The sequence below is a fragment of the Bombina bombina genome, chromosome 3 (genome assembly GCF_027579735.1).
Source record: "Bombina bombina isolate aBomBom1 chromosome 3, aBomBom1.pri, whole genome shotgun sequence".
Taxonomy (NCBI): domain Eukaryota; kingdom Metazoa; phylum Chordata; class Amphibia; order Anura; family Bombinatoridae; genus Bombina; species Bombina bombina.
Window position 1 is genome coordinate 237,157,136 of NC_069501.1, and position 22,994 is coordinate 237,180,129.

Sequence of the window (22,994 nt, forward strand, 5' to 3'; positions counted from 1 at the left end):
CTGGGCAGCAGGATATTTTAAACACTCTCCATAAAACATTTCAGCACACAAAATAAAAATAGGACAAGCTAGGGAGTAGAAACTACTTCCATCCCAAAAAGTACTACTGTAAGCATTAGTCATTTAACATTTGTGCTTTCTTTGTTTGGTAATAAATAGCATTCAGCGAGTCTGTAAATAGGTGTGTTACTAGTGATTTTTAATGCTAGAGAGATTTTAAAAAAGAAAAAAAAGTTGTGACCGGTTTCTCATTTTTCACAGGCCTGCATTAGATGTGTGGTGGGTGCTTGCAGAGTTCTGTAACACATTGACCTCTGTGAATCATTCTGAGATTCCCCTTTATAAAGATCCTGATGATGACCTTTCACTGCTTATCCTGGAAGAAGACCGGCTCCTTTCTGGCTTTGTCCCACTTCTTGCTGCCCCTCAGGACCCATGCTACGTGGAGAAGACCTCAGACAAGGTCAGTGCTAGGACAAATACCCTCTCCCCTCTTTTCATCCAGTTGTCATCTTAAGCTCCCATTGTATGCCCTCTTTCTGTCTTTATAAGTTTTCTCTGTGCAAATAAGTCATTGAGTGTAGTGTTAGAGGAAAATACCGACCTTTTAACTGCTGACATCCAACTCTGTGTCATGAGAGGAAAAAAAGATCTGTGTTTCGGATTGTGTGCCGTATGTGTGCGCATGTACTTATGTTCACTTTATCCTTTTTGTGTGTGTGCTGTTTGTGTAAGTATGTGTGACCTATGTGCCTCTGTGAATTGTGTGTATCTAATTTCTGGCTTGCTGTATGTCCCGTTACTTCCTTACTTATTTGAAGCTTGTATTGGCAACATTCTCACTTAGCTCCAAATGGTTTGCATCATGCATAGCGTGCCCCCCCACTCACCCTCTTCATCCACCACAGAACTCTCATCCAGGATATCTGCCAGGGCTTTTTTTTCCTTTCTCTTTTTTTTCCAAGAGGAAAGTGATAAATAGCTGACTAGAGAGAAGCAGAAACTGTGTGTGAACTCACGGAAAGCTTTCTTAAAAAAATCATCTTATTCCCTCACGTGTCAGACTGACTGAATCTGCTGTTTGGTGTAGTGTTTTAGCATTATAGGACCAGCTGGGATTGGCACCTCATATTTTCATTTAGAATAAACACATTCTGATGAGATTTTCCACTGTGTGCTTGAGAAGGGAATTCATTGGTGCCATATTGCTCATAGGTCACAATGCCATCTCCAGAACTAATGTCAGTTGTCCAACATATTGTGTTATTTGTGTTCTTGTCTTCTGTATCTCCATACATATGTAGTGAAAGGAAATGAAAACTGTAATACAATGCTTCTGGTCTTGATAATGTTAAAGGGACACTCAAGTCAAAATTAAACTTAATGATTCAGATAGAGCAGCAATTTTACACAACTTTCCAATTTGCATCCATTAACAAAATGTGCACAATCGTTTTATATTTACACTTTTTTGGGTCACCAGCTCCCATTGAGCATGTGCAAGAATTCACAGAACATACGTTTGTGCATTTGTGATTGACTGATCGCTGTCACATGATGCAATGGGAGTTGAAATAGACATAACTGACGTTTGTCAGAAAAAGATCTACAGTACAGCCTAGCATATATGGAAACTCATATCTTGTCTCCATTTTGGGGATATCCCATAATGTCGTACAATGTTATACACTTCTCAGTGTTTGCATACTTGTTGAATATGTTGTCATAATGCATGTGGTACGGTTGTGACCTGTATATTGCATCTGAAACTCGCGGAAAATATAAACAAACGTGTCTGTATCATAGAAAGTAGGGGGGAAATCCCAAACAGATCATTATTATGGGGATGCATCAATAGAAATAATCTATTAACAGGGTTTTCTACTTCTGACCAGAACAATTTTTGAACTGCATTTGCCTGTTTCTTTCTTTGGGAGGAACTTTTTTTTGTATTGTAACCAGTGGCCTCAGTACTTGCTTGTTAAAGTCAATATTTTGTTTTAAAAAAAAAGCAAAGCTGCAGAAGGATCTCCCTGAGGCAGCGTCTGACCGAGCAAACTGCTTGACTGCTGCTCAGATCTGTTTTTTTCATTTTCAGCTTTTTTGGCTGTGGAGTCAGATTAAGGGGAATACTCCTTCCCCAGATAACCATCCGTTCAGGACTAGGAGTGTGTGGATTAAAACCAGACGCGCTGTGATTAATACCTCAGCTTATGGGGTGAGACACCACTTCCGAAAAGCAAAATAAGGGGCGAAGGGAAAATGATGTCTCAGGGCAGAGAGTGCATTTTTGCTCACTCATTTACATGCTTAATGTCGCAAAGGTATGGGCATGACCCCCAGCTCCCATATAGGGCTGTAGATAGTTGTCATATCCTCTCTGCTAGTCAGGAGGTTAATATATTGGCAGCTTAGTATTTTTCTTGTAATTTTTTTTTTCTTTTATTAAAGTGACATTTCTTTCATGATTTAGGGAGAACATACAATTTTAAACAACTTTCCAGTTTACTTCTATTATCATATTTGCTTCATTCTCTTTGTATGCTTTGTTGAAGGAGCAGCAATGCACTACTGGTTTTGAACTAAACACATGGGTGAGCCAATGACAATCAGTGTATATATATGCAGCCACCAATCAGCAGCTAGGACCTAGGTTCTTTGCTGCTCCTGAGCTTTCCTAGATAAACTTTTCAGCAAAGGATAACAAGAGAAGGAAGCAAATTAAATAATAGAAGTTAATTGGAAAGTTGTTATAAAGTGTATGTTCTGTCCAAATCATGCATGTCTAATTATGACTTTACTTTCCCTTTAACAAACATAAACAATCACACCTATATGTGTTAAGTTTTTTTTTATTCTATTTTATTGATGCTCAATAGAAAAAGGAACCATGGGAAATTTGTCATTGTTTTTGTTTTTCATGTGCACCAAAGTAGCACAGGTTATATGAGCAGTATGCTGACATTCCCAAAGGTTCATTAAGCGGCTGCCAAACATGCAACGTGTGGTATACAGGCAAAAAATATCATATGAGTAAGTTTTGATTATCCTTCCCTTTATGATACCCACTCTTCCCTGAAGAAATGAAGGCCTGTCTGTGCAGGTACAAAGTGATCTGAAGCCACCTGAACCCAAGAAAGTGCTCCAGGAAAAAAAAAAAAACAGCAGAGGGGGGTAAGAGGAATGTGAGCTAGGCCTGAGAGCATAGCTTTCACAGCCACACATCTCTTTGCACACAGCAGCCGGTTGAGGCTCGTCGCACGAATCCATCAGACCCAGCACCATAGATTCTTCTTTAGCGTTGCTTTTGTAACAAGTTCCAACAGACACAACTCACTGTACTTCCCTCCAGTTTCCAGCCTTCAACCTGCCAGAATCAGCAGCTGTGGGAAATCGAGTCTGTTCCCTCACCTTACAGGCAAATGCTGTCCTAAAGGCCTGTACTAGAAATAAAAAAATGCATTGCCTTTCATAGCTGTGCTGTCAAATATCTGAAGCTGATCAAACACTAATTACATTATTTTAATAAATTAAAAATGATAATATACTCTCATATTGCATTGCTTGCTGCAATTCTTAAACAGATGTGAATTTCCTCCAGTGGTTGTCCATGCATCCTTGACACTAGACAGAACATTCAAGGTTGAAAAACTTTGTATAATGAATCTTCGGCTGAAAACCTAATGTAATAGTGATTTCTTACAATTCTTTTTATATTGTTGTTTGTCTGCAGTGGTAGCCTTTCTACATGAAAATCGTATATTTCCCTTCCCCCTCCCCTTGTTCTTATAAATATGCTTTTCATTGTTTGTCCTCAGCCTGTGAAATGCAAGGCAGCGTCTCCTGGTCTATTTATAAGCTTTACAAATGAGTAGATTGGTCTTTAAATCATTTGTGTGACCTGTAGCTAAGTGAGTGTGAAAACATTTTTCTGCTTGGATTGAATACTATTTCTAAGAATTGCTTTTCTCCACCACCTTTAGTGGGAGGGGACAGAGAGGCACCATATCACAGGTAATTCCCTGCCTTGGGGGATGACAGAAGCAGTCTGCAACCTGAGAGTGACATCTTCCCTTATTAATGTCCGCTGTAGCTGGTACACTGCCAGCTTGTATTGGCTGGCCTCCAGTTTATCGTCAGTTCTTAGCCAGGTGTGAGGTGTCTGCCTCTTCTTGCCCGGTGCCTGCAGGTTCCCCGCCAGCCTTCATTAGAAATAGCTGTCTGCTAACCTTGTGTTACCGTACAGTGACAGTGTCTTCTATGCTCTCTGTTAAACATTTGGAGGGATAATTAGTAAGAAACTTATTTAGGAAACCTTTGTAAACAAACTCACATTGAGCAACAAATGTTCTCTTTTGTGCTTAACATTTTTGCCAGTGTAATACTCTTATTTACTTTGTTTTACCCTCCCTTAAACCCCTTGCTTAGGAAGCAAGAAAAAAAAACTCACATCTCTTCTTGCATTGCTGCTTCTGGGCTACTTGTTAGTGTTAGGATTTAGCTCTGGCTCCCAGGCCAGCTCTTGTTACCCTGGCAGAAGCTTCGCTCAGTCTGTTAGCAGACCACAAGGCAGCTGCTTGCCAACACCAGGCCCCCTTCTCAGCTCTTTCATTACTGGCCCAGACTTAAATGCATCTCTCCTTTATTAGGCAGAATAATAGTGGAGAGCAGACTTTGATGTTTGCTGATTAAACATTTTAGAATGAAGACATTTAGTCAGCTTCAGTAATCTTTCCTATGAGCTTCTCTGTCCCTTGTAGCCAATGCAAACCATGATTATCTTCATGCTGTAGCTAACACTTTGCCAACATCTAACTTTTTTTGTCTGTTTGTAGCTGTATGTATGCATGTGATGCCCTGTAGGCTGGACTATGGGTAATGCTACTTGTTTCTCATTTTCATGCAATGATCGTTTGCAGTGTTCTGTTGACTATATTCATTATACTATACTATAGCTTTTCTTCACTTGCTGCCAGTGTGGGTGATTTCAAGCATATCTCTCATGGGTCTGCTAGCCTCATCATAGTATTGGAGTGGAAAAAACAGAGTGCGGGAGTACCGTGGGTTTTACAGTTAATTGTGATATTCTTTCCAGATTTTCTAAGTTGAGCAAGAAACCAATTACTGGTATAGCTAAAATTGTTAATAGCTCCATTGCTTTTATTTGATTGCTCCAGAACAAATGAGGATACAGATCTGCAGTGTGATTTTTCTGATTGAAGACTATTTAAAGAACTCTAGTTTAAAGGGATACTGAACCCACATTTTTTTCATTTGTGATTCAGATAGAGAATGCAATTTTAAGCAACTTTCTTTTTTATTCCTATTAGCAAATGTTCTTCATTCTTTTGATATATTTATTTTAAATGCAAGAATGTACGTTTAGATGCCGGCCCATTTTTGGTGAACAACCTGGGTTGTTCTTGCTCATTGCTGATTGGTGGATAAATTCATCCTCCAAAAAAAGTGCTGTCCGCAGTTCTGAACAAAAAAAAGCTTAGATGCCTTCATTTTCAAAGAAAGATAGCAAAAGAATAAAGAAAAATTGATAATAGGAGTAAATTAGAAAGTTGCTTAAAATTGCATGCTCTATCTGAATCATGAAAGAAAAAATTTGGGTTCAGTGTCCTTTTAAAGAAATGGTTCAATTATTCTGTTTTAATTGTTGGATCATTTGTGTTCAGAAACTGTTTTTTTGTTGTTGTTGTTTTTTTTAATTTCTTTATCCAATTTCACGCAGAGATACATAATAAATACGATTTGATTCAGTAACATGTACACACACTTGGGTAAGATAAGTTTGATAGACAGGTGCAAAGTCAATATGCATAGATCTTTTCCCTGAACAGTTTTTAACATTTTATAATTAAACTGAAGGAGGAGGGAGGAAGGGGGGGGAGGAGGGGAGAACTAGGAAGGGAGGGATTTGTGGGAAGGGAAAGGAAGGGAAGGCGTGAGTGGGATGGGGTAGGTTTGTCCCAGAAATTGTGCTTGTCTTTTCCAGGCTAATATGCCAGATACTCGTGTTTTCCAAGAGTGGTTCTTAATAGACTGATGATAGCCAGGTTAGTTTCCAGTGCTTGACAAGTGCAATCTGAGCCTGGGGTGCTTGCAGTTATAACATTTTAAGGTACCTAACAGGGGAACTAAAAAACATGTTTAATACAAACTGTACATAACATAGTTAACTAACAGTAATAAACATATTTTAATCTATTTATGATTTGATCTTCTGTGTGGGAAGGTGTTAAACTTACCCTCCAAGCTTGTGTCTGAGGGTCTAGTGTCTGGGGAGAGCCTCCGAGTCCAGCCAGTTGCTCTGATGTCTGTTTTCGTGTCATGGCCTCAGTTACATTATAAGGTTGGAGTGGGGGTGTGTGGGATGTTGGAGGTTTCAAGAGTTATTTCTGTGATCTCTCCTGTCCATAGACCAGAGACCTTTTAATTGTTCCGTCATTAGAAAGTTACTGTTTAGAAAGGGGGTTAAGATCTGTTGTCTAGCAAGTATGGTTCCCATTTGGTCATGAATGACATAATTCTTTTTCCATGTCTCCCTTAACATCTGCTTGCTCTTTTAAGATTTGGGTATGGGCTAGTCGTGTAAGTTGGGTCAGGTGTGGAGGTTTGTGGGAGATCCAATTTTTGAGGATTAGTTTCCTAGCTAGGAGTATGAGTTTAGAAAGCGGTCCTGGGGGGGAAGACTGAGTGTGGCCTCTTAGAAAGAGGGCGTCACGTTTTGTTAAGGTGACGCGACTCCCACATATTATTGACATCCAGAATTGTTTCTTAGCCCAGTATTGCAATATCCTGGGACAATCCCAGAAAAGGTGTGGGATGTCTGGGTCAGGTAGGGAACATTTAGGGCAACTGTTGCTCGTGTTGGGGACCCATTTAGCCCACAGTTTGGGTGTGATATAGCTGCGGTGCATGAGTTTGAGGTGTGATTCTCTAAGATCTGATGTTAACGTGGCCTGTCTCACCAGTTCATAGCTGGTAGTCACGACCTCTTTGTCTATATCTATGCTCGGGAGGCCATTCCAACTGTCACTCATCTGTTGTGTGATTTCATCAGCTTTGTTCTGCATGATTAGGTCATAAATGTGTGAGATTGAGTGTGCTCCTTGTGTAGCTAGTGAGCACAGGCCGTCAACATGATTGCGATTCGTGCAGTCGAGTCCATCAGCTAGGAGTTTGCGCATATAATGGGCGCATTGTAGATATGCAAAGGTGCTATGTCTAGGAAGGTTGTATTTTCCTTGAAGTATTGTCAGTGGATGTAGTTTGTTGAAGAGTGGTTCTATAAACTGTGCTACTGACAGAAACTGTTTTAATGGTATATTGGAACATCTGAAAAGAAATCCCTCTGTAACATATTTGAATATTTCATGTAATGCTTAGCCAGATTGCAGGTCCTAATTATTTCATAATATATACAACCATTTAAGAAGTTACCGTAATTAAAAGAACATGAAACATTTTTCTTTCATGTTTCAGATAGAGCAGTGTTTTTCAACCAGTGTGCCGTGGCACACTAGTGTGCCGTGAGAGATCCTCAGGTGTGCCACGGCAGACTGACAACAGTGTGACATATTTTTTAAACTTTGCTTGTTTTTTACTCCCAGTGCAGGGGTAGTTTGTAGGAGGCATGGCATAACAGCACAATACATACAGTATGTGTGTGTTTGTGTGTATGTGTATATATATATATATATATATGCTGTATTAGGCTACAATGTGTGATTTTTTTAATGTAAAAAAGTGTGCCACGGCAAAAAAAAGGTTAAAAATCACTGAGATAGAGCATACAATTTTTAACAACTTTCGTGTTTACTTTTATTATCAAATTTTCCTTTGTTGAATGAGCAGCAATGTACTGCTAGGAACTAGCTTAACATGTTGGGTGAGCCAATGACAGCAGGCATATATGTGCAGCCACCAATGAGCAGCTAACTCCCAGTAGTGCACTGCTGCAACTAAGCCCAACTATGCTTTTCATCAAAGGATACCAAGAGTACAAAGCAAATTAGATAATAGAAGTAAATTGGAAAGTTCTTTTAAAAATGCACCCTCCCTGAATCATGCAACTTTAATTTTGACTTTACTATTCCTAAAGTGCTAAAAGCAAATAAGATTTTTTTTTTTATTTATTTCTTATGATGGTGAGAGTCCACAATTCATTACTTTTGGGAATTCATTACCTGGCCATCAGGAGGAAGCAGACACCCTTCACCGAGTTTTTATATCCCATCTATTTCCCTTACCCTCCCAGTATTTCTTTGCCTTGTTCAAGTAGAAAGTGAAGATGGAGGTGTTCTGGATTTTATTTAGAATTTATAGGGATATTCATCATATTTTTCCCTCAAAAGGGGACACTTGGAAGAGAGGGACATAGGAGAGTACCGGCTGTGCAATGTAAATCTTCTTGCGTGAGTAGTAAGCACAATGCCACGGTTGTCACTGAAATAGTTCCTTTAGCCTCCTCCTTTCTGGCCATGAAGATGTACTCCCTCAGTATATCCTCTACTGTTAGTTACAGTATAGGATGGGCTCTCTGGACTACCATCGGGGTAAGAACAGTAGAGGTTAAGTAACCCATATGTCTTACATAGCCCACAGGCTTTCAGTAGTTACACTTGTGTATTCCATAGCCATCACACAGTACAGCTGTTAACATTCTGTTCAGAAGTTTTGCACAGGGTCAACTGTACACAGAAGTGGGTTTTGGGGCATTTCTTTTGCAAGATGTACCGAGTCCACGGATTCATCCTAACTTGTTGGATATTGTCCTTCCTGACAGGAAGTAGCAAAGAGAGCACCACAGCAGAGCTGTCTATATAGCTCCCCCCTTAACTCCACCCCCAGTCATTCTCTTTGCTGGCTCTAAGCAGGAAGTGTAAAGAGAAGAGGTGTTAAACTGTTAGTTTTATTTTATCTTCAATCAAGTGTTTGTTATTTTTAAATGGTACCGGTGTTGTACTATTTGCTCTCAGGCAGGACATAGATGAAGATTTCTGCCTGGAGGATGATGATCTTAGCATTTGTAACTAAGGTCCACTGCTGTTCCCACAGAAGCTGAGGAGTACAGGAAAACTTCAGTGTGAGGAACGGTTTCTTGCTATACAGCAATGAGGTATGTTCAGTCATATTTTCTGCAGAGACTGTGTTAACTCAGAAAGGCTGACAGTGTCCCCATTAGGGGAAGGGTAAGCAGTAATCCTAGTGTTAACAGAGGTTTTTACTAGCTTGCATAAAGGGTTAATTTTTTGTGGGCACTCAGTTTGTTATGTGAATTTGGGACAAACGTTTTTGTGTCTGGGAGTAACATTTTCTGTTTTATGGGACATTTGCTTGAGGGTTGTTTATAACCCACATAGCTTTCAGGCAGGGTTTGTTAGTTTTGTGTAGGCCCCAGCAACATCGAGTGAGGTGGGCGGGGCCTACATTTACAAGCAGCAAGCAACTTCTCCTGAGGTCCTGAAAATATTCTGAGGGACTAATTGAAGCTTTAAACCCCATATTATTGCTTCCTAAGGGCAGGTAGGGCCACAGCGGAGCTGTGGCAAGGTGCTTTAGGGGGTTTTAACCGGTTTTAGACAATTATCAATCCGTTTTTTTCATTTGGGGGTCTATTGCTATTTTACTTGTGGTGCAATCCTTCTAAAGCTTAGTGGGTACACTGTTAAAATTTCAGAATTTTTGAAGCAATTTTAACCTGTTTTGCAGTTTGTGTATGCCTTTTTTTCTCTTAAAGGTACAGTACCGTTTTTGCAAATTGTGTTTTTTTCATCCAAATCTAATTTCTCTGCAACTAACTGCTTGGAGATTGAACGCTTGATTTTATCAAAGCGGGGTTTCTCTGAGTCGGTCATAGATACTTTGATTCAGACTCGAAAGCCTGTTACCAGGAAGATCTATCATAAGATATGGCGTAAATATCTTTTTTGGTGTGAATCCAAAGGCTACTCATGGAGTAAGATCAGGATTCCTAGAATTTTGTCTTTTCTCCAAGAAGGATTGGAGAAAGGATTGTCCGCTAGTTCCTTAAAGGGACAGATATCTGCTTTGTCTATTCTGTTGCACAAGCGTCTGGCAGATGTCCCAGACGTTCAGGCTTTTTGTCAGGCTTAGTTAGAATTAAGCCTGTGTTTAAACCTGTTGCTCCGCCATGGAGTCTCAATTTAGTTCTTAAAGTACTTCAGGGGGTTCCATTTGAACCCATGCATTCCATAGATATTAAGCTTCTATCTTGGAAAGTTCTGTTTCTAGTTGCTATCTCTTCAGCTCGAAGAGTTTCTGAACTATCTGCATTACAATGTGACTCACCTTATCTTGTTTTCCATGCTGATAAGGTGGTTTTGCGTACCAAACCTGGGTTCCTCCCTAAGGTTGTTTCTAACAGGAATATCAATCAGGAAATTGTTGTTCCTTCTCTGTGTCCTAATCCTTCTTCTAAGAAGGACCGTCTATTGCACAACTAGGACGTGGTTCGTGCCTTGAAGTTTTATTTACAGGCAACCAAAGATTTTCGCCAATCATCTTCTTTGTTTGTTTATGCTGGAAAGCGTAGAGGTCAAAAGGCTTCGGCTACCTCTCTTTCCTTTTGGCTGAAAAGCATCATCCGTTTGGCTTATGAGACTGCTGGACAGCTGCCTCCTGAAAGAGTTACAGCTCACTCCACTAGAGCGGTGGCTTCCACATGGGCTTTTAAAAATGATGCTTCTGTTGAACAGATTTGTAAGGCTGCGACTTGGTCTTCGCTTCATACCTTTTCCAAATTTGATACTTTTGCTTCTTCGGAGGCTATTTTTGGGAGAAAAGTTGTTCAAGCAGTGGTGCCTTCTGTTTAGGTTCCTGTCTTGTCCCTCCCTTCATCCATGTCCTAAAGCTTTGGTATTGGTATCCCAAAAGTTAGGATGAATCCCTGGACTCGGTACATCTTGCAAAAGAAAACAAAATTTATGCTTACCTGATAAATTTCTTTCTTTTGCGATGTACCGAGTCCACTGCCCGCCCTGTCTATTCAAGACAGATAGTATTTTTTATGTAAACTTCAGTCACCTCTGCACCTTATAGTTTCTCCTTTTCTTCCTTGGCCTTCGGTCGAATGACTGGGGGGTGGCGTTAAGGGGGAGCTATATAGACAGCTCTGCTGTGGTGCTCTCTTTGCTACTTCCTGTCAGGAAGGACAATATCCCACAAGTTAGGATGAATCCGTGGACTCGGTACATCGCAAAAGAAAGAAATTTATCAGGTAAGCATAAATTCTGTTTTTTCTGCATTGTAGTATGTTGAGCCTAATTTATTATCCCCTACTTCAATGTATGTGTACTTTGGTACCTTTTTTGCTTTCAGGTTTGTGATTACCGGTAACACATAGGGAGTAGCAGTTCTTTTTAATAATCCCACTTACATGACGGTCAACATTTTGCTTTCCTGGTGGTTATTCTCCAACCCAGTTTTTTTGGGGATGATTGCATTTGTCCATCACGGGAACAATAATCTTGTATTCCAACTGTTGGGGTTGCTTATCCTAAGGTGCTTTCTTCTGAGTCCTTTTTTTCCAGGAAATTATTGACCCTCCTTTAGATCTTAATCTGAAATCTTCAGAAGATAAATTGTTACTCAATCTAGGTGTAGCCAGGGCATTGCAATTTTGTCTACAGGCTACTACGTCTTTCGGAAGTCTCTTAGGGTGAATTTGATTTAAATCTCTAGTCAGTAAGACCGATTTTTAAATCATGGTTTTTATTTTTAGAATAATAACTTTTCAGATTATTTTTCCAGTTATATTAGACCATTACTGATTTGGTTATATTTCATTTGATGTGCATAGATAGATCTTTGAAATTAATGAAATTATTGGGAAGTAAACTATCTCCAGATTAATAGGTTATTCATTAATCTTTAATCAACTTTTCAGCTGTACTTTATTGGAAGGAGAAAAATTATTACCGTAAAAATATTTAAATAGTTTTTTTCTCTTGTAAGGTGTATCCAGTCCACGGATTCATCCATTACTTGTGGGATATTCTCCTTCCCAACAGGAAGCTGCAAGAGGATCACCCACAGCAGAGCTGTCTATATAGCTCCTCCCCTAACTGCCACCTCCTGTCATTCTCTTGCAGCTCTCGACAAGAAAGGAAGTATCAAGAGAGATGTGGTGAATTAGTGTAGTTTATCTTCAATCAAAAGTTTATTTTTAAACGGTACCGGCGTTGTACTGTTTTTACCTCAGGCAGAAATTAGAAGAAGAGTTTTGCCTGAGGTTTTTGATGATCTTAGCAGGTTCTAACTAAGGTCCACTGCTGTTCTCACACATAACTGAAGAGTATGGGAAAACTTCAGCTGGGGGAAAGGTCTGCAGAATTAACTGCTCTGAGGTATGTGCAGTATATTTTTTTCTAGAGAGATAAGGTCTAGAAAATGCTGACAGTGCCTGATATATTTAAGGTAAGCCTGATTGCAGTGATTTAACAAACGACTGGCATCATGCTTGCAGTAAAGGGTAATATTCATGTTACTTGCTCTTATGGCTTAGTATGTAAAACGTTTGCATGATATTTAAAGAACGTTTTTTACTGAGGGTGATAAATCTTTATTTGGGGCCTAGTTTTCCACATGGCTGACTAGATTTCTCCTAGGAGTAGTTATTTATGGCCCTTTCACTTTGAGTGCATGGTGGGAGGGGCCTATTTCTTTCATGTAATTAGCAAGAGTCCATGAGCTAGTGACGTATGGGATATACATTCCTATCAGGAGGGGCAAAGTTTCCCAAACCTCAAAATGCCTACAAATACACCCCTCACCACACCCACAAATCAGTTTTACAAACTTTGCCTCCTATGGAGGTGGTGAAGTAAGTTTGTGCTAGATTCTACGTTGATATGCGCTCCGCAGCAGGATGGAGCACGGTTTTCCTCTCAGCGTGCAGTGAATGTCAGAGGGATGTAAGGAGAGTATTGCCTATTTGAATTCAATGATCTCCTTCTACGGGGTCTATTTCATAGGTTCTCTGTTATCGGTCGTAGAGATTCATCTCTTACCTCCCTTTTCAGATCGACGATATACTCTTATATATACCATTACCTCTACTGATTCTCGTTTCAGTACTGGTTTGGCTTTCTACTACATGTAGATGTGTGTCCTGGGGTAAGTAAGTCTTATTTTCTGTGACACTCTAAGCTATGGTTGGGCACTTTTATATAAAGTTCTAAATATATGTATTCAAACATTTATTTGCCTTGACTCAGGATGTTCAACGTTCCTTATTTCAGACAGTCAGTTTCATATTTGGGATAATGCATATGAATCAATCAATTTTTTTCTTAAATTAAATTTGACTTTTTTCCCTGTGGGCTGTTAGGCTCGCGGGGGCTGAAAATGCTTCATTAAGGCCTCCTGCAAAGAGATTTTTTCTTTCCCGTGTCCCAGTAAATCCAGCGAAGGCTCAAGCATTTCTGAAATGTGTTTCAGATCTAGAGTTGGCTGGAGTAATTATGCCAGTTCCAGTTCTGGAACAGGGGCTGGGGTTTTATTCAAATCTCTTCATTGTACCAAAGAAGGAGAATTCCTTCAGACCAGTTCTGGATCTAAAAATATTGAATCGTTATGTAAGGATACCAACATTCAAAATGGTAACTATAAGGACTATCCTGCCTTTTGTTCAGCAAGGGCATTATATGTCCACAATAGATTTACAGGATGCATATCTGCATATTCCGATTCATCCAGATCACTATCCGTTTCTGAGATTCTCTTTCCTGGACAAGCATTACCAGTTTGTGGCTCTGTCGTTTGGCCTAGCAACAGCTCCAATAATTTTTACAAAGGTTCTCGGTGCCCTACTGTCTGTAATCAGAGAACAGGGTATTGTGGTATTTCCTTATTTGGACGATATCTTGGTACTTGCTCAGTCTTCACATTTAGCAGAATCTCATACGAATTGACTTGTGTTGTTTCTTCAAGATCATGGTTGGAGGATCAATTTACCGAAAAGTTCATTGATTCCTCAGACAAGGGTAACCTTTTTAGGTTTCCAGATAGATTCAGCGTCCATGACTCTGTCTCTGACAGACGAGAGACGTCTAAAATTGATCTCAGCTTGTCGAAACCTTCAATCACAATCATTCCCTTCGGTAGCCTTATGCATGGAAATTCTAGGTCTTATGACTGCTGCATCGGACGCGATCCCCTTTGCTCGTTTTCACATGCGACCTCTTCAGCTCTGTATGCTGAACCAGTGGTGCAGGGATTACACAAAGATATCTCAATTAATATCTTTAAAACCGATTGTACGACACTCTCTGACGTGGTGGACAGATCACCATCGTTTAGTTCAGGGGGCTTCTTTTGTTTTTCCGACCTGGACTGTAATTTCAACAGATGCAAGTCTGACAGGTTGGGGAGCTGTTTGGAGGTCTCTGACAGCACAAGGGGTTTGGGAATCTCAGGAGGTGAGATTACCAATCAATATTTTGGAACTCCGTGCAATTTTCAGAGCTCTTCAGTCATGGCCTCTTCTAAAGAGAGAATTGTTCATTTGTTTTCAGACAGACAATGTCACAACTGTGGCATACATCAATCATCAAGGAGGGACTCACAGTCCTCTGGCTATGAAAGAAGTATCTCGAATACTGGTATGGGCGGAATCCAGCTCCTGTCTAGTTTCTGCGGTTCATATCCCAGGTATAGACAATTGGGAAGCGGATTATCTGTCGCCAAACGTTACATCCGGGCGAATGGTCTCTTCACCCAGAGGTATTTCTTCAGATTGTTCAAATGTGGGGACTTCCAGAAATAGATCTGATGGCTTCTCATCTAAACAAGAAACTTCCCAGGTATCTGTCCAGATCCAGGGATCCTCAAGCGGAAGCAGTGGATGCATTGTCACTTCCTTGGAAGTATCATCCTGCCTATATCTTTCCGCCTCTAGTTCTTCTTCCAAGAGTAATCTCCAAGATTCTGAAGGAATGCTCGTTTGTTCTGCTGGTGGCTCCAGCATGGCCTCACAGGTTTTGGTATGCGGATCTTGTCCGGATGGCCTCTTGCCAACCGTGGACTCTTCCGTTAAGACCAGACCTTCTGTCGCAAGGTCCTTTTTTCCATCAGGTTCTCAAATCCTTAAATTTAAAGGTATGGAGATTGAACGCTTGATTCTTAGTCAAAGAGGTTTCTCTGACTCTGTGATTAATACTATGTTACAGGCTCGTAAATCTGTATCTAGGGAGATATATTATCGAGTCTGGAAGACTTACATTTCTTGGTGTCTTTCTCATCATTTTTTCTGGCATTCTTTTAGAATTCCGAGAATTTTACAGTTTCTTCAGGATGGTTTGGATAAAGGTTTGTCTGCAAGTTCCTTGAAAGGACAAATCTCTGCTCTTTCTGTTCTTTTTCACAGAAAGATTGCTAATCTTCCTGATATTCATTGTTTTGTACAAGCTTTGGTTTGTATAAAACCTGTCATTAAGTCAATTTCTCCTCCTTGGAGTTTGAATTTGGTTCTGGGGGCTCTTCAAGCTCCTCCGTTTGAACCTATGCATTCATTGGACATTAAATTACTTTCTTGGAAAGTTTCGTTTCTTTTGGCCATCTCTTCTGCTAGAAGAGTTTCTGAATTATCTGCTCTTTCTTGTGAGTCTCCTTTTCTGATTTTTCATCAGGATAAGGCGGTGTTGCGAACTTCTTTTAAATTTTTACCTAAGGTTGTGAATTCTAACAACATTATTAGAGAAATTGTGGTTCCTTCATTATGTCCTAATCCTAAGAATTCTAAGGAGAGATCATTGCATTCTTTGGATGTAGTTAGAGCTTTGAAATATTATGTTGAAGCTACTAAGAATTTCCGAAAGACTTCTAGTCTATTTGTTATCTTTTCCAGTTCTAGGAAAGATCAGAAGGCCTCTGCCATTTCTTTGGCATCTTGGTTGAAATCTTTAATTCATCATGCTTATGTCGAGTCGGGTAAAACTCTGCCTCAAAGGATTACAGCTCATTCTACTAGGTCAGTTTCTACTTCCTGGGCGTTTAGGAATGAAGCTTCGGTTGATCAGATTTGCAAAGCAGCAACTTGGTCTTCTTTGCATACTTTTACTAAATTCTACCATTTTGATGTGTTTTCTTCTTCTGAAGCAGTTTTTGGTAGAAAAGTACTTCAGGCAGCTGTTTCAGTTTGATTCTTCTGCTTATAATTTCAGTTTTTTTCATTATAAGATTTAAACTTTATTATGGGTGTGGATTATTTTCAGCGGAATTGGCTGTCTTTATTTTATCCCTCCCTCTCTAGTGACTCTTGCGTGGAAGATCCACATCTTGGGTAGTCATTATCCCATATGTCACTAGCTCATGGACTCTTGCTAATTACATGAAAGAAAACATAATTTATGTAAGAACTTACCTGATAAATTCATTTCTTTCATATTAGCAAGAGTCCATGAGGCCCACCCTTTTTGTGGTGGTTATGATTTTTTTGTATAAAGCACAATTATTCCAATTCCTTATTTTTTATGCTTTCGCACTTTTTTCTTATCACCCCACTTCTTGGCTTTGCGTTAAACTGATTTGTGGGTGTGGTGAGGGGTGTATTTGTAGGCATTTTGAGGTTTGGGAAACTTTGCCCCTCCTGGTAGGAATGTATATCCCATACGTCACTAGCTCATGGACTCTTGCTAATATGAAAGAAATGAATTTATCAGGTAAGTTCTTACATAAATTATGTTTTCTCTTGTAAGGTGTATCCAGTCCACGGATTCATCCATTACTTGTGGGATATTCTCCTTCCCAACAGGAAGCTGCAAGAGGATCACCCACAGCAGAGCTGTCTATATAGCTCCTCCCCTAACTGCCACTACCAGTCATTCTCTTGCAGCTCTCGACAAGAAAGGAAGTATCAAGAGAGATGTGGTGAATTAGTGTAGTTTATCTTCAATATAAAGTTTGTTATTTTTAAACGGTACCGGCGTTGTACTGTTTTTACCTCAGGCAGAAATTAGAAGAAGAGTTTTGCCTGAGGTTTTTGATGATCTTAGCAGGTTGTAACTAAGGTCCACTGCTGTTCTCACACATAACTGAAGAGTATGGGAAAACTTCAGCTGGGGGAACGGCCTGCAGAATTAACTGCTCTGAGGTATGTTAAGTATATTTTTTTCTAGAGAGATGATAAGGTCTAGAAAATGCTGACAGTGCCTGATATATTTAAGGTAAGCCTGATTGCAGTGATTTAACAAACGACTGGCATCATGCTTGCAGTAAAGGGTAATATTCATGTTACTTGCTCTTATGGCTTAGTATGTAAAACGTTTGCATGATATATAAAGAACATTTTTTACTAAGGGTGATAAATCTTTATTTGGGGCCTAGTTTTCCACATGGCTGACTAGATTTCTCCTAGGAGTAGTTATTTATGGCCCTTTCACTTTGAGTGCATGGTGGGAGGGGCCTATTTTCGCGCTCTAATTGCGCAGTAGTTTTTACATTCTGAGACATCCAGCTTCCCTGAAGGAGTCCCCTGACATATTGGACCTCTGTAAAGGGTTTTTGTGCCTATAAAAGTCGTTTTATGGGAAGGTAGGAGCCACAGTAGAGCTGTGGCAGTTTGCTTGTGACTGTTATAACGGTTTTACCGTTTTTCTGCTTCGTTTTTGAGCCTGAGGGGTTAATCATCCATTTCCAAGTGGCTGCAATGCTATTTTAGTCTATTATACACACTGTAAAAATTTTGTAGAGTTAACTGCTTTTTTTCACTGTTTTGCAGTTTTTGTGTTTGTTTTTTTCCCTTAAAGGCACAGTACCGTTTTTTTATATTCTGCTTTTTCACATTAATTAAAGTGTTTTCCAAGCTTGCTGGTCTCATTACTAGTCTGTTAAACATGTCTGACATAGAGGAAACTCCTTGTTCATTATGTTTAGAAGCCATTGTGGAACCCCCTCTTAGAATGTGTACCAAATGCACTGATCTTACTATAAATTATAAAGACCATATTCTGGCTTTAAAAGATTTATCACCAGAGGAAATTGACAAGGGGGAAGTTATGCCGACTAACTCTCCCCACGTGTCAGAGCCTATAACTCCCGCTCAAGGGACGCCAAGTACATCTAGCGCGCCCATTGCGTATACTTTACAAGACATGGCGGCAGTTATGAATCATACCCTTACAGAGGTATTGTCCAAACTGCCAGGGTTACAAGGAAAGCGAGACAGCTCTGGGGCTAGAACAAATACAGAGCTCTCTGACGCTTTAGTAGCAATGTGTAGAAGCCGAAGCAGGAGAGCTTCTATCTGTGGGTGATTTTTCTGACTCAGGGAAGACACTTCAACCTGATTCTGATATGTCTACATTTAAATTTAAGCTTGAACACCTCCGCGTGTTGCTCAGGGAGGTTTTAGCAACTCTGGATGACTGTGACGCCATTGTAGTCCCAGAGAAATTGTGTAAATTGGATAAATACTATGCAGTGCCTGTTTACACTGATGTTTTTCCAATACCTAAGAGGTTTTCAGAAATTATTACTAAGGAATGGGATAGACCAGGTGTACCGTTCTCTCCCCCTCCTGTTTTTAAAAAGATGTTTCCTATAGATGCCGCTACACAGGACTTGTGGCAAACGGTCCCTAAGGTGGAGGGAGAAGTCTCTACCCTAGCGAAGCGTACAACTATCCCTGTCGAGGACAGTTGTGCTTTTCTAGATCCAATGGACAAAAAATTAGAGGGTTACCTTAAAAAAATTTTTATTCAACAAGGTTTTATTCTCCAGCCCCTTGCATGCATTGCCCCTGTCACTGCTGCTGCGGTCTTCTGATTGAGTCTCTAGAAGAGGCTCTACAGGTAGAAACCCCATTGGATGATATCCTTGACAACTTAAAGCTCTTAAGCTAGCCAATTCATTTGTTTCTGACGCCGTTGTTCATTTAACCAAGCTAACGGCTAAGAACTCATGTTTTTGCTATTCAAGCGCGTAGAGTGCTATGGCTTAAATCCTGGTCAGCTGAGGTTACTTCAAAGTCTAAGCTTCTCAACATTCCCTTCAAGGGGCAGACCCTATTCGGGCCTGGACTGAAGGAGATCATTTCTGATATTACTGGAGGAAAAGGTCACGCCCTTCCTCAGGATAGGTCCAACAAATTAAGGACCAAACAGACTAATTTTCGTTCCTTTCGAAACTTCAAGAGTGGCGCAGCTTCAACTTCCTCTAATACAAAACAAGAGGGAAATTGTGCCCAGTCCAAGCCGGTCTGGAGACCTAACCAGGCTTGGAACAAAGGAAAGCAAGCCAAAAAACCTGCTGCTGCCTCTAAGACAGCATGAAAGATCAGCCCCCGATCCGGAAAAGGATCTAGTAGGGGGCAGACTTTTTCTCTTCGCCCAGGCTTGGGCAAGAGATGCCCAGGATCCTTGGGCGTTGGAAATTGTGTCCCAGGGATATCTTCTGGACTTCAAAGCTTCTTCCCCAAAAGGGAGATTTCATCTCTCACAATTATCTGCAAACCAGATAAAGAGAGAGGCATTCTTACATTGTGTTCAAGACCTCCTAGTTATGGGAGTGATCCACCCAGTTCCAAATGAGGAACAGGGGCAAGGCTTCTATTCAAATCTGTTTCTAGTTCCCAAGAAAGAGGGAACTTTCAGACCAATCTTAGATCTCAAGATCCTAAACAAATTTCTCAGGGTCCCATCCTTCAAGATGGAGACTATTCGAACCATCCTACCTATGATCCAGGAGGGTCAATATATAACTACCGTGGACTTAAAGGATGCTTATCTTCACATTCCGATACACAGAGATCATCATCGGTTTCTCAGGTTCGCCTTCCTAGACAGGCATTACCAGTTTGTGGCTCTTCCCTTTGGGTTAGCTACGGCACCAAAAATCTTTACGAAGGTTCTAGGGTTACTCCTAGCGGTCCTAAGGCCGTGGGGTATAGCAGTAGCCCCTTACCTAGACGACTATCTGATACAGGCGTTGAATTTTCAAATCGCCAGGTCCCATACTGACATTGTTCTGGCATTCCTGAGGTCTCATGGGTGGAAAGTGAACAAAGAAAAGAGTTCTCTATTCCCTCTCACAAGAGTTTCCTTTCTAGGAACGCTGATAGATTCTGTAGAAATGAAGATTTACCTGACGGAGGCCAGGTTGTCAAAACTTCTAAATTCCTGCCGTGTTCTTATTCTACTTCTCGCCCTTCAGTGGCTCAGCGTATGGAAGTAATTGGCTTAATGGTAGCGGCAATGGACATAGTGCCGTTTGCCCGCCTACATCTCAGACCACTGCAACTCTGCATGCTCAGTCAGTGGAATGGGGATTACACAGATTTGTCCCCTCTACTAAATCTGGATCAAGAGACCAGGGATTCTCTTCTCTGGTGGCTATCTCGGGTCCATCTGTCCAAGGGTATGACCTTCCGCAGGCCAGATTGGACAATAGTAACGACAGATGCCAGCCTTTTGAGCTGGGGTGCAGTCTGGAACTCCCTGAAGGCTCAGGGCTCGTGGACTCAGGAGGAGGCACTCCTTACAATAAACATTCCGGAACTAAGAGCGATATTCAATGCTCTTCAGGCTTGGCCTCAGCTTGCTGCGGTCAGGTTCATCAGATTTCAGTCGGACAATTCACGACTGTAGCCTACATCCACCATCAAGGGGGAACAAGGAGTTCCCTAGCAATGTTGGAGGTTTCAAAAATAATTCTATGGGCAGAGGTTCACTCTTGCCATCTATCAGCTATCCATATCCCAGGAGTAGAGAACTGGGAGGCAGATTTTCTAAGTCAGCAGACTTTTCATCCGGGGGTGTGGGAACTCCATCCAGAGGTGTTTGCACAGTTGATTCAACTTTGGGGCAAACCAGAACTGGATCTCATGGCGTTTCGTCAGAACGCCAAGCTTCCTTGTTACGGATCCAGGTGCAGGGCAGCGCTGATAGATGCTCTAGCAGCGCCTTGGTCCTTCAACCTGGCTTATGTGTTTCCACCGTTTCCTCTGCTCCCTCGTCTGATTGCCAAGATCAAGCAGGAGAGAGCTTCTGTGATTTTGATAGCACCTGCGTGGCCACGCAGGACTTGGTATGCAGATCTGGTGGACATGTCAAAATCTACTTTCTCTGCGTCTGACTGCTTGGAGATTGAACGCTTGATTTTATCAAAACGTGGTTTCTCTGAGTCGTTCATTGATACCTTAATTCAGGCTCGAAAGCCTGTCACCAGGAAAATCTATCATAAGGTATGGTGTAAATATCTTCATTGGTGTGAATCCAAGGGTTACTCATGGAGTAAAGTCAGGATTCCTAGGATATTATCTTTTCTCCAAGAAGGATTGGAGAAGGGATTGTCAGCTAGTTCCTTAAAGGGACAGATTTCTGCTCTGTCTATTCTTTTGCACAAGCGTCTGGCGGATGTTCCAGACGTTCAGGCATTTTGTCAGGCTTTAGTTAGAATTAAGCCTGTGTTTAAACCTGTTGCTACGCCATGGGGTTTAAATTTAGTTCTTAAAGTTCTTCAAGGGGTTCCGTTTGAACCTCTGCATTCCATAGATATCAAGCTTTTATCTTGGAAAGTTCTATTTTTGATAGCTATCTCTTTGGCTTGAAGAGTTTCAGAGTTATCTGCCTTACAGTGTGATTCCCCTTATCTGATCTTCCATGCAGATAAGGTAGTTTTATGTACCAAACCTGGGTTTCTTCCTTAGGTGGTACCTAATAAGAATATCAATCAGGAGATTGTTGTTCCGTCACTGTGTCCTAATCCTTCTTCAAAGAAGGAACGTCTATTACATAATCTTGACGTGGTTCGTGCTTTAAAGTTTTATTTACAAGCTACGAAAGATTTTAGTCAAACATCTGCATTGTTTGTTGTCTACTCTGGACAGATGAGAGGTCAAAAGGCTTCAGCAACTTCTCTTTCTTTTTGGTTAAGAAGTATAATCCGCTTATCTTATGAGACTACTGGCCAGCAGCCTCCTGAAAGAATTACAGCTCATTCCACTAGAGCGGTGGTTTCCACATGGGCTTTTAAAAATGAGGCTTCTGTTGAACAGATTTGTAAGGCGGCGACTTGGTCTTCGCTTCATACTTTTTTTAAATTCTACAAATTTTATACTTTTGCTTCTTCGGAGGCTATTTTTGGGAGAAAGGTCTTACAGACAGTTGTGCCTTCCGTTTAAGCGCCTGCCTTGTCCCTCCCTTCATCTGTGTCCTATAGTTTTGGTATTGGTATCCCACAAGTAATGGATGAATCCGTGGACTGGATACACCTTACAAGAGAAAACAAAATTCATGCTTACCTGATAAATTTATTTCTCTTGTGGTGTATCCAGTCCACGGCCCGCCCTGTCATTTTAAGGCAGGTGTTTTTTATTTTTAAACTACAGTCACCACTGCACCCTATAGTTTCTCCTTTCTCTTTCTTGTCTTCGGTCGAATGACTGGTAGTGGCAGTTAGGGGAGGAGCTATATAGACAGCTCTGCTTTGGGTGATCCTCTTGCAGCTTCCTGTTGGGAAGGAGAATATCCCACAAGTAATGGATGAATCCGTGGACTGGATACACCACAAGAGAAATACATTTATCAGGTAAGCATAAATTTTGTTTTTCGCGCTCTAATTGCGCAATAGTTTTTACATTCTGAGACATCCAGCTTCCCTGAAGGAGTCCCCTGACATATTGGACCTCTGTAAGGGGTTTTTGTGCCTACAAAAGTCGTTTTATGGGAAGGTAGGAGCCACAGTAGAGCCGTGGCAGTTTGCTTGTGACTGTTATAACGGTTTTACCGTTTTTTGCTTCGTTTTTGAGCCTGAGGGGTTAATCATCCATTTGCAAGTGGGTGCAATGCTATTTTAGTCTATTATACACACTGTAAAAATTTTGTAGAGTTAACTGCTTTTTTTCACTGTTTTGCAGTTTTTGTGTTTGTTTTTTTCCCTTAAAGGCACAGTACCGTTTTTTATATTCTGCTTTTTCACATTAATTAAAGTGTTTTCCAAGCTTGCTGGTCTCATTACTAGTC

The 22,994-nt window shown here is 40.7% G+C and overlaps 1 protein-coding gene across 3 annotated transcripts in view; it reads left to right on the forward strand.

Annotated features, from left to right (window-relative positions):
• Positions 1-22,994, forward strand: part of SMG6 (SMG6 nonsense mediated mRNA decay factor) — a 759,224-nt gene that overhangs the window by 473,309 nt on the left and 262,921 nt on the right. For all 3 annotated transcript variants that reach the window (XM_053706210.1, XM_053706211.1, XM_053706212.1), the window contains exon 13: positions 262-463. In XM_053706210.1, coding sequence (XP_053562185.1) covers positions 262-463 — 202 coding nt within the window. The remainder of the gene's footprint in view (positions 1-261; positions 464-22,994) is intronic.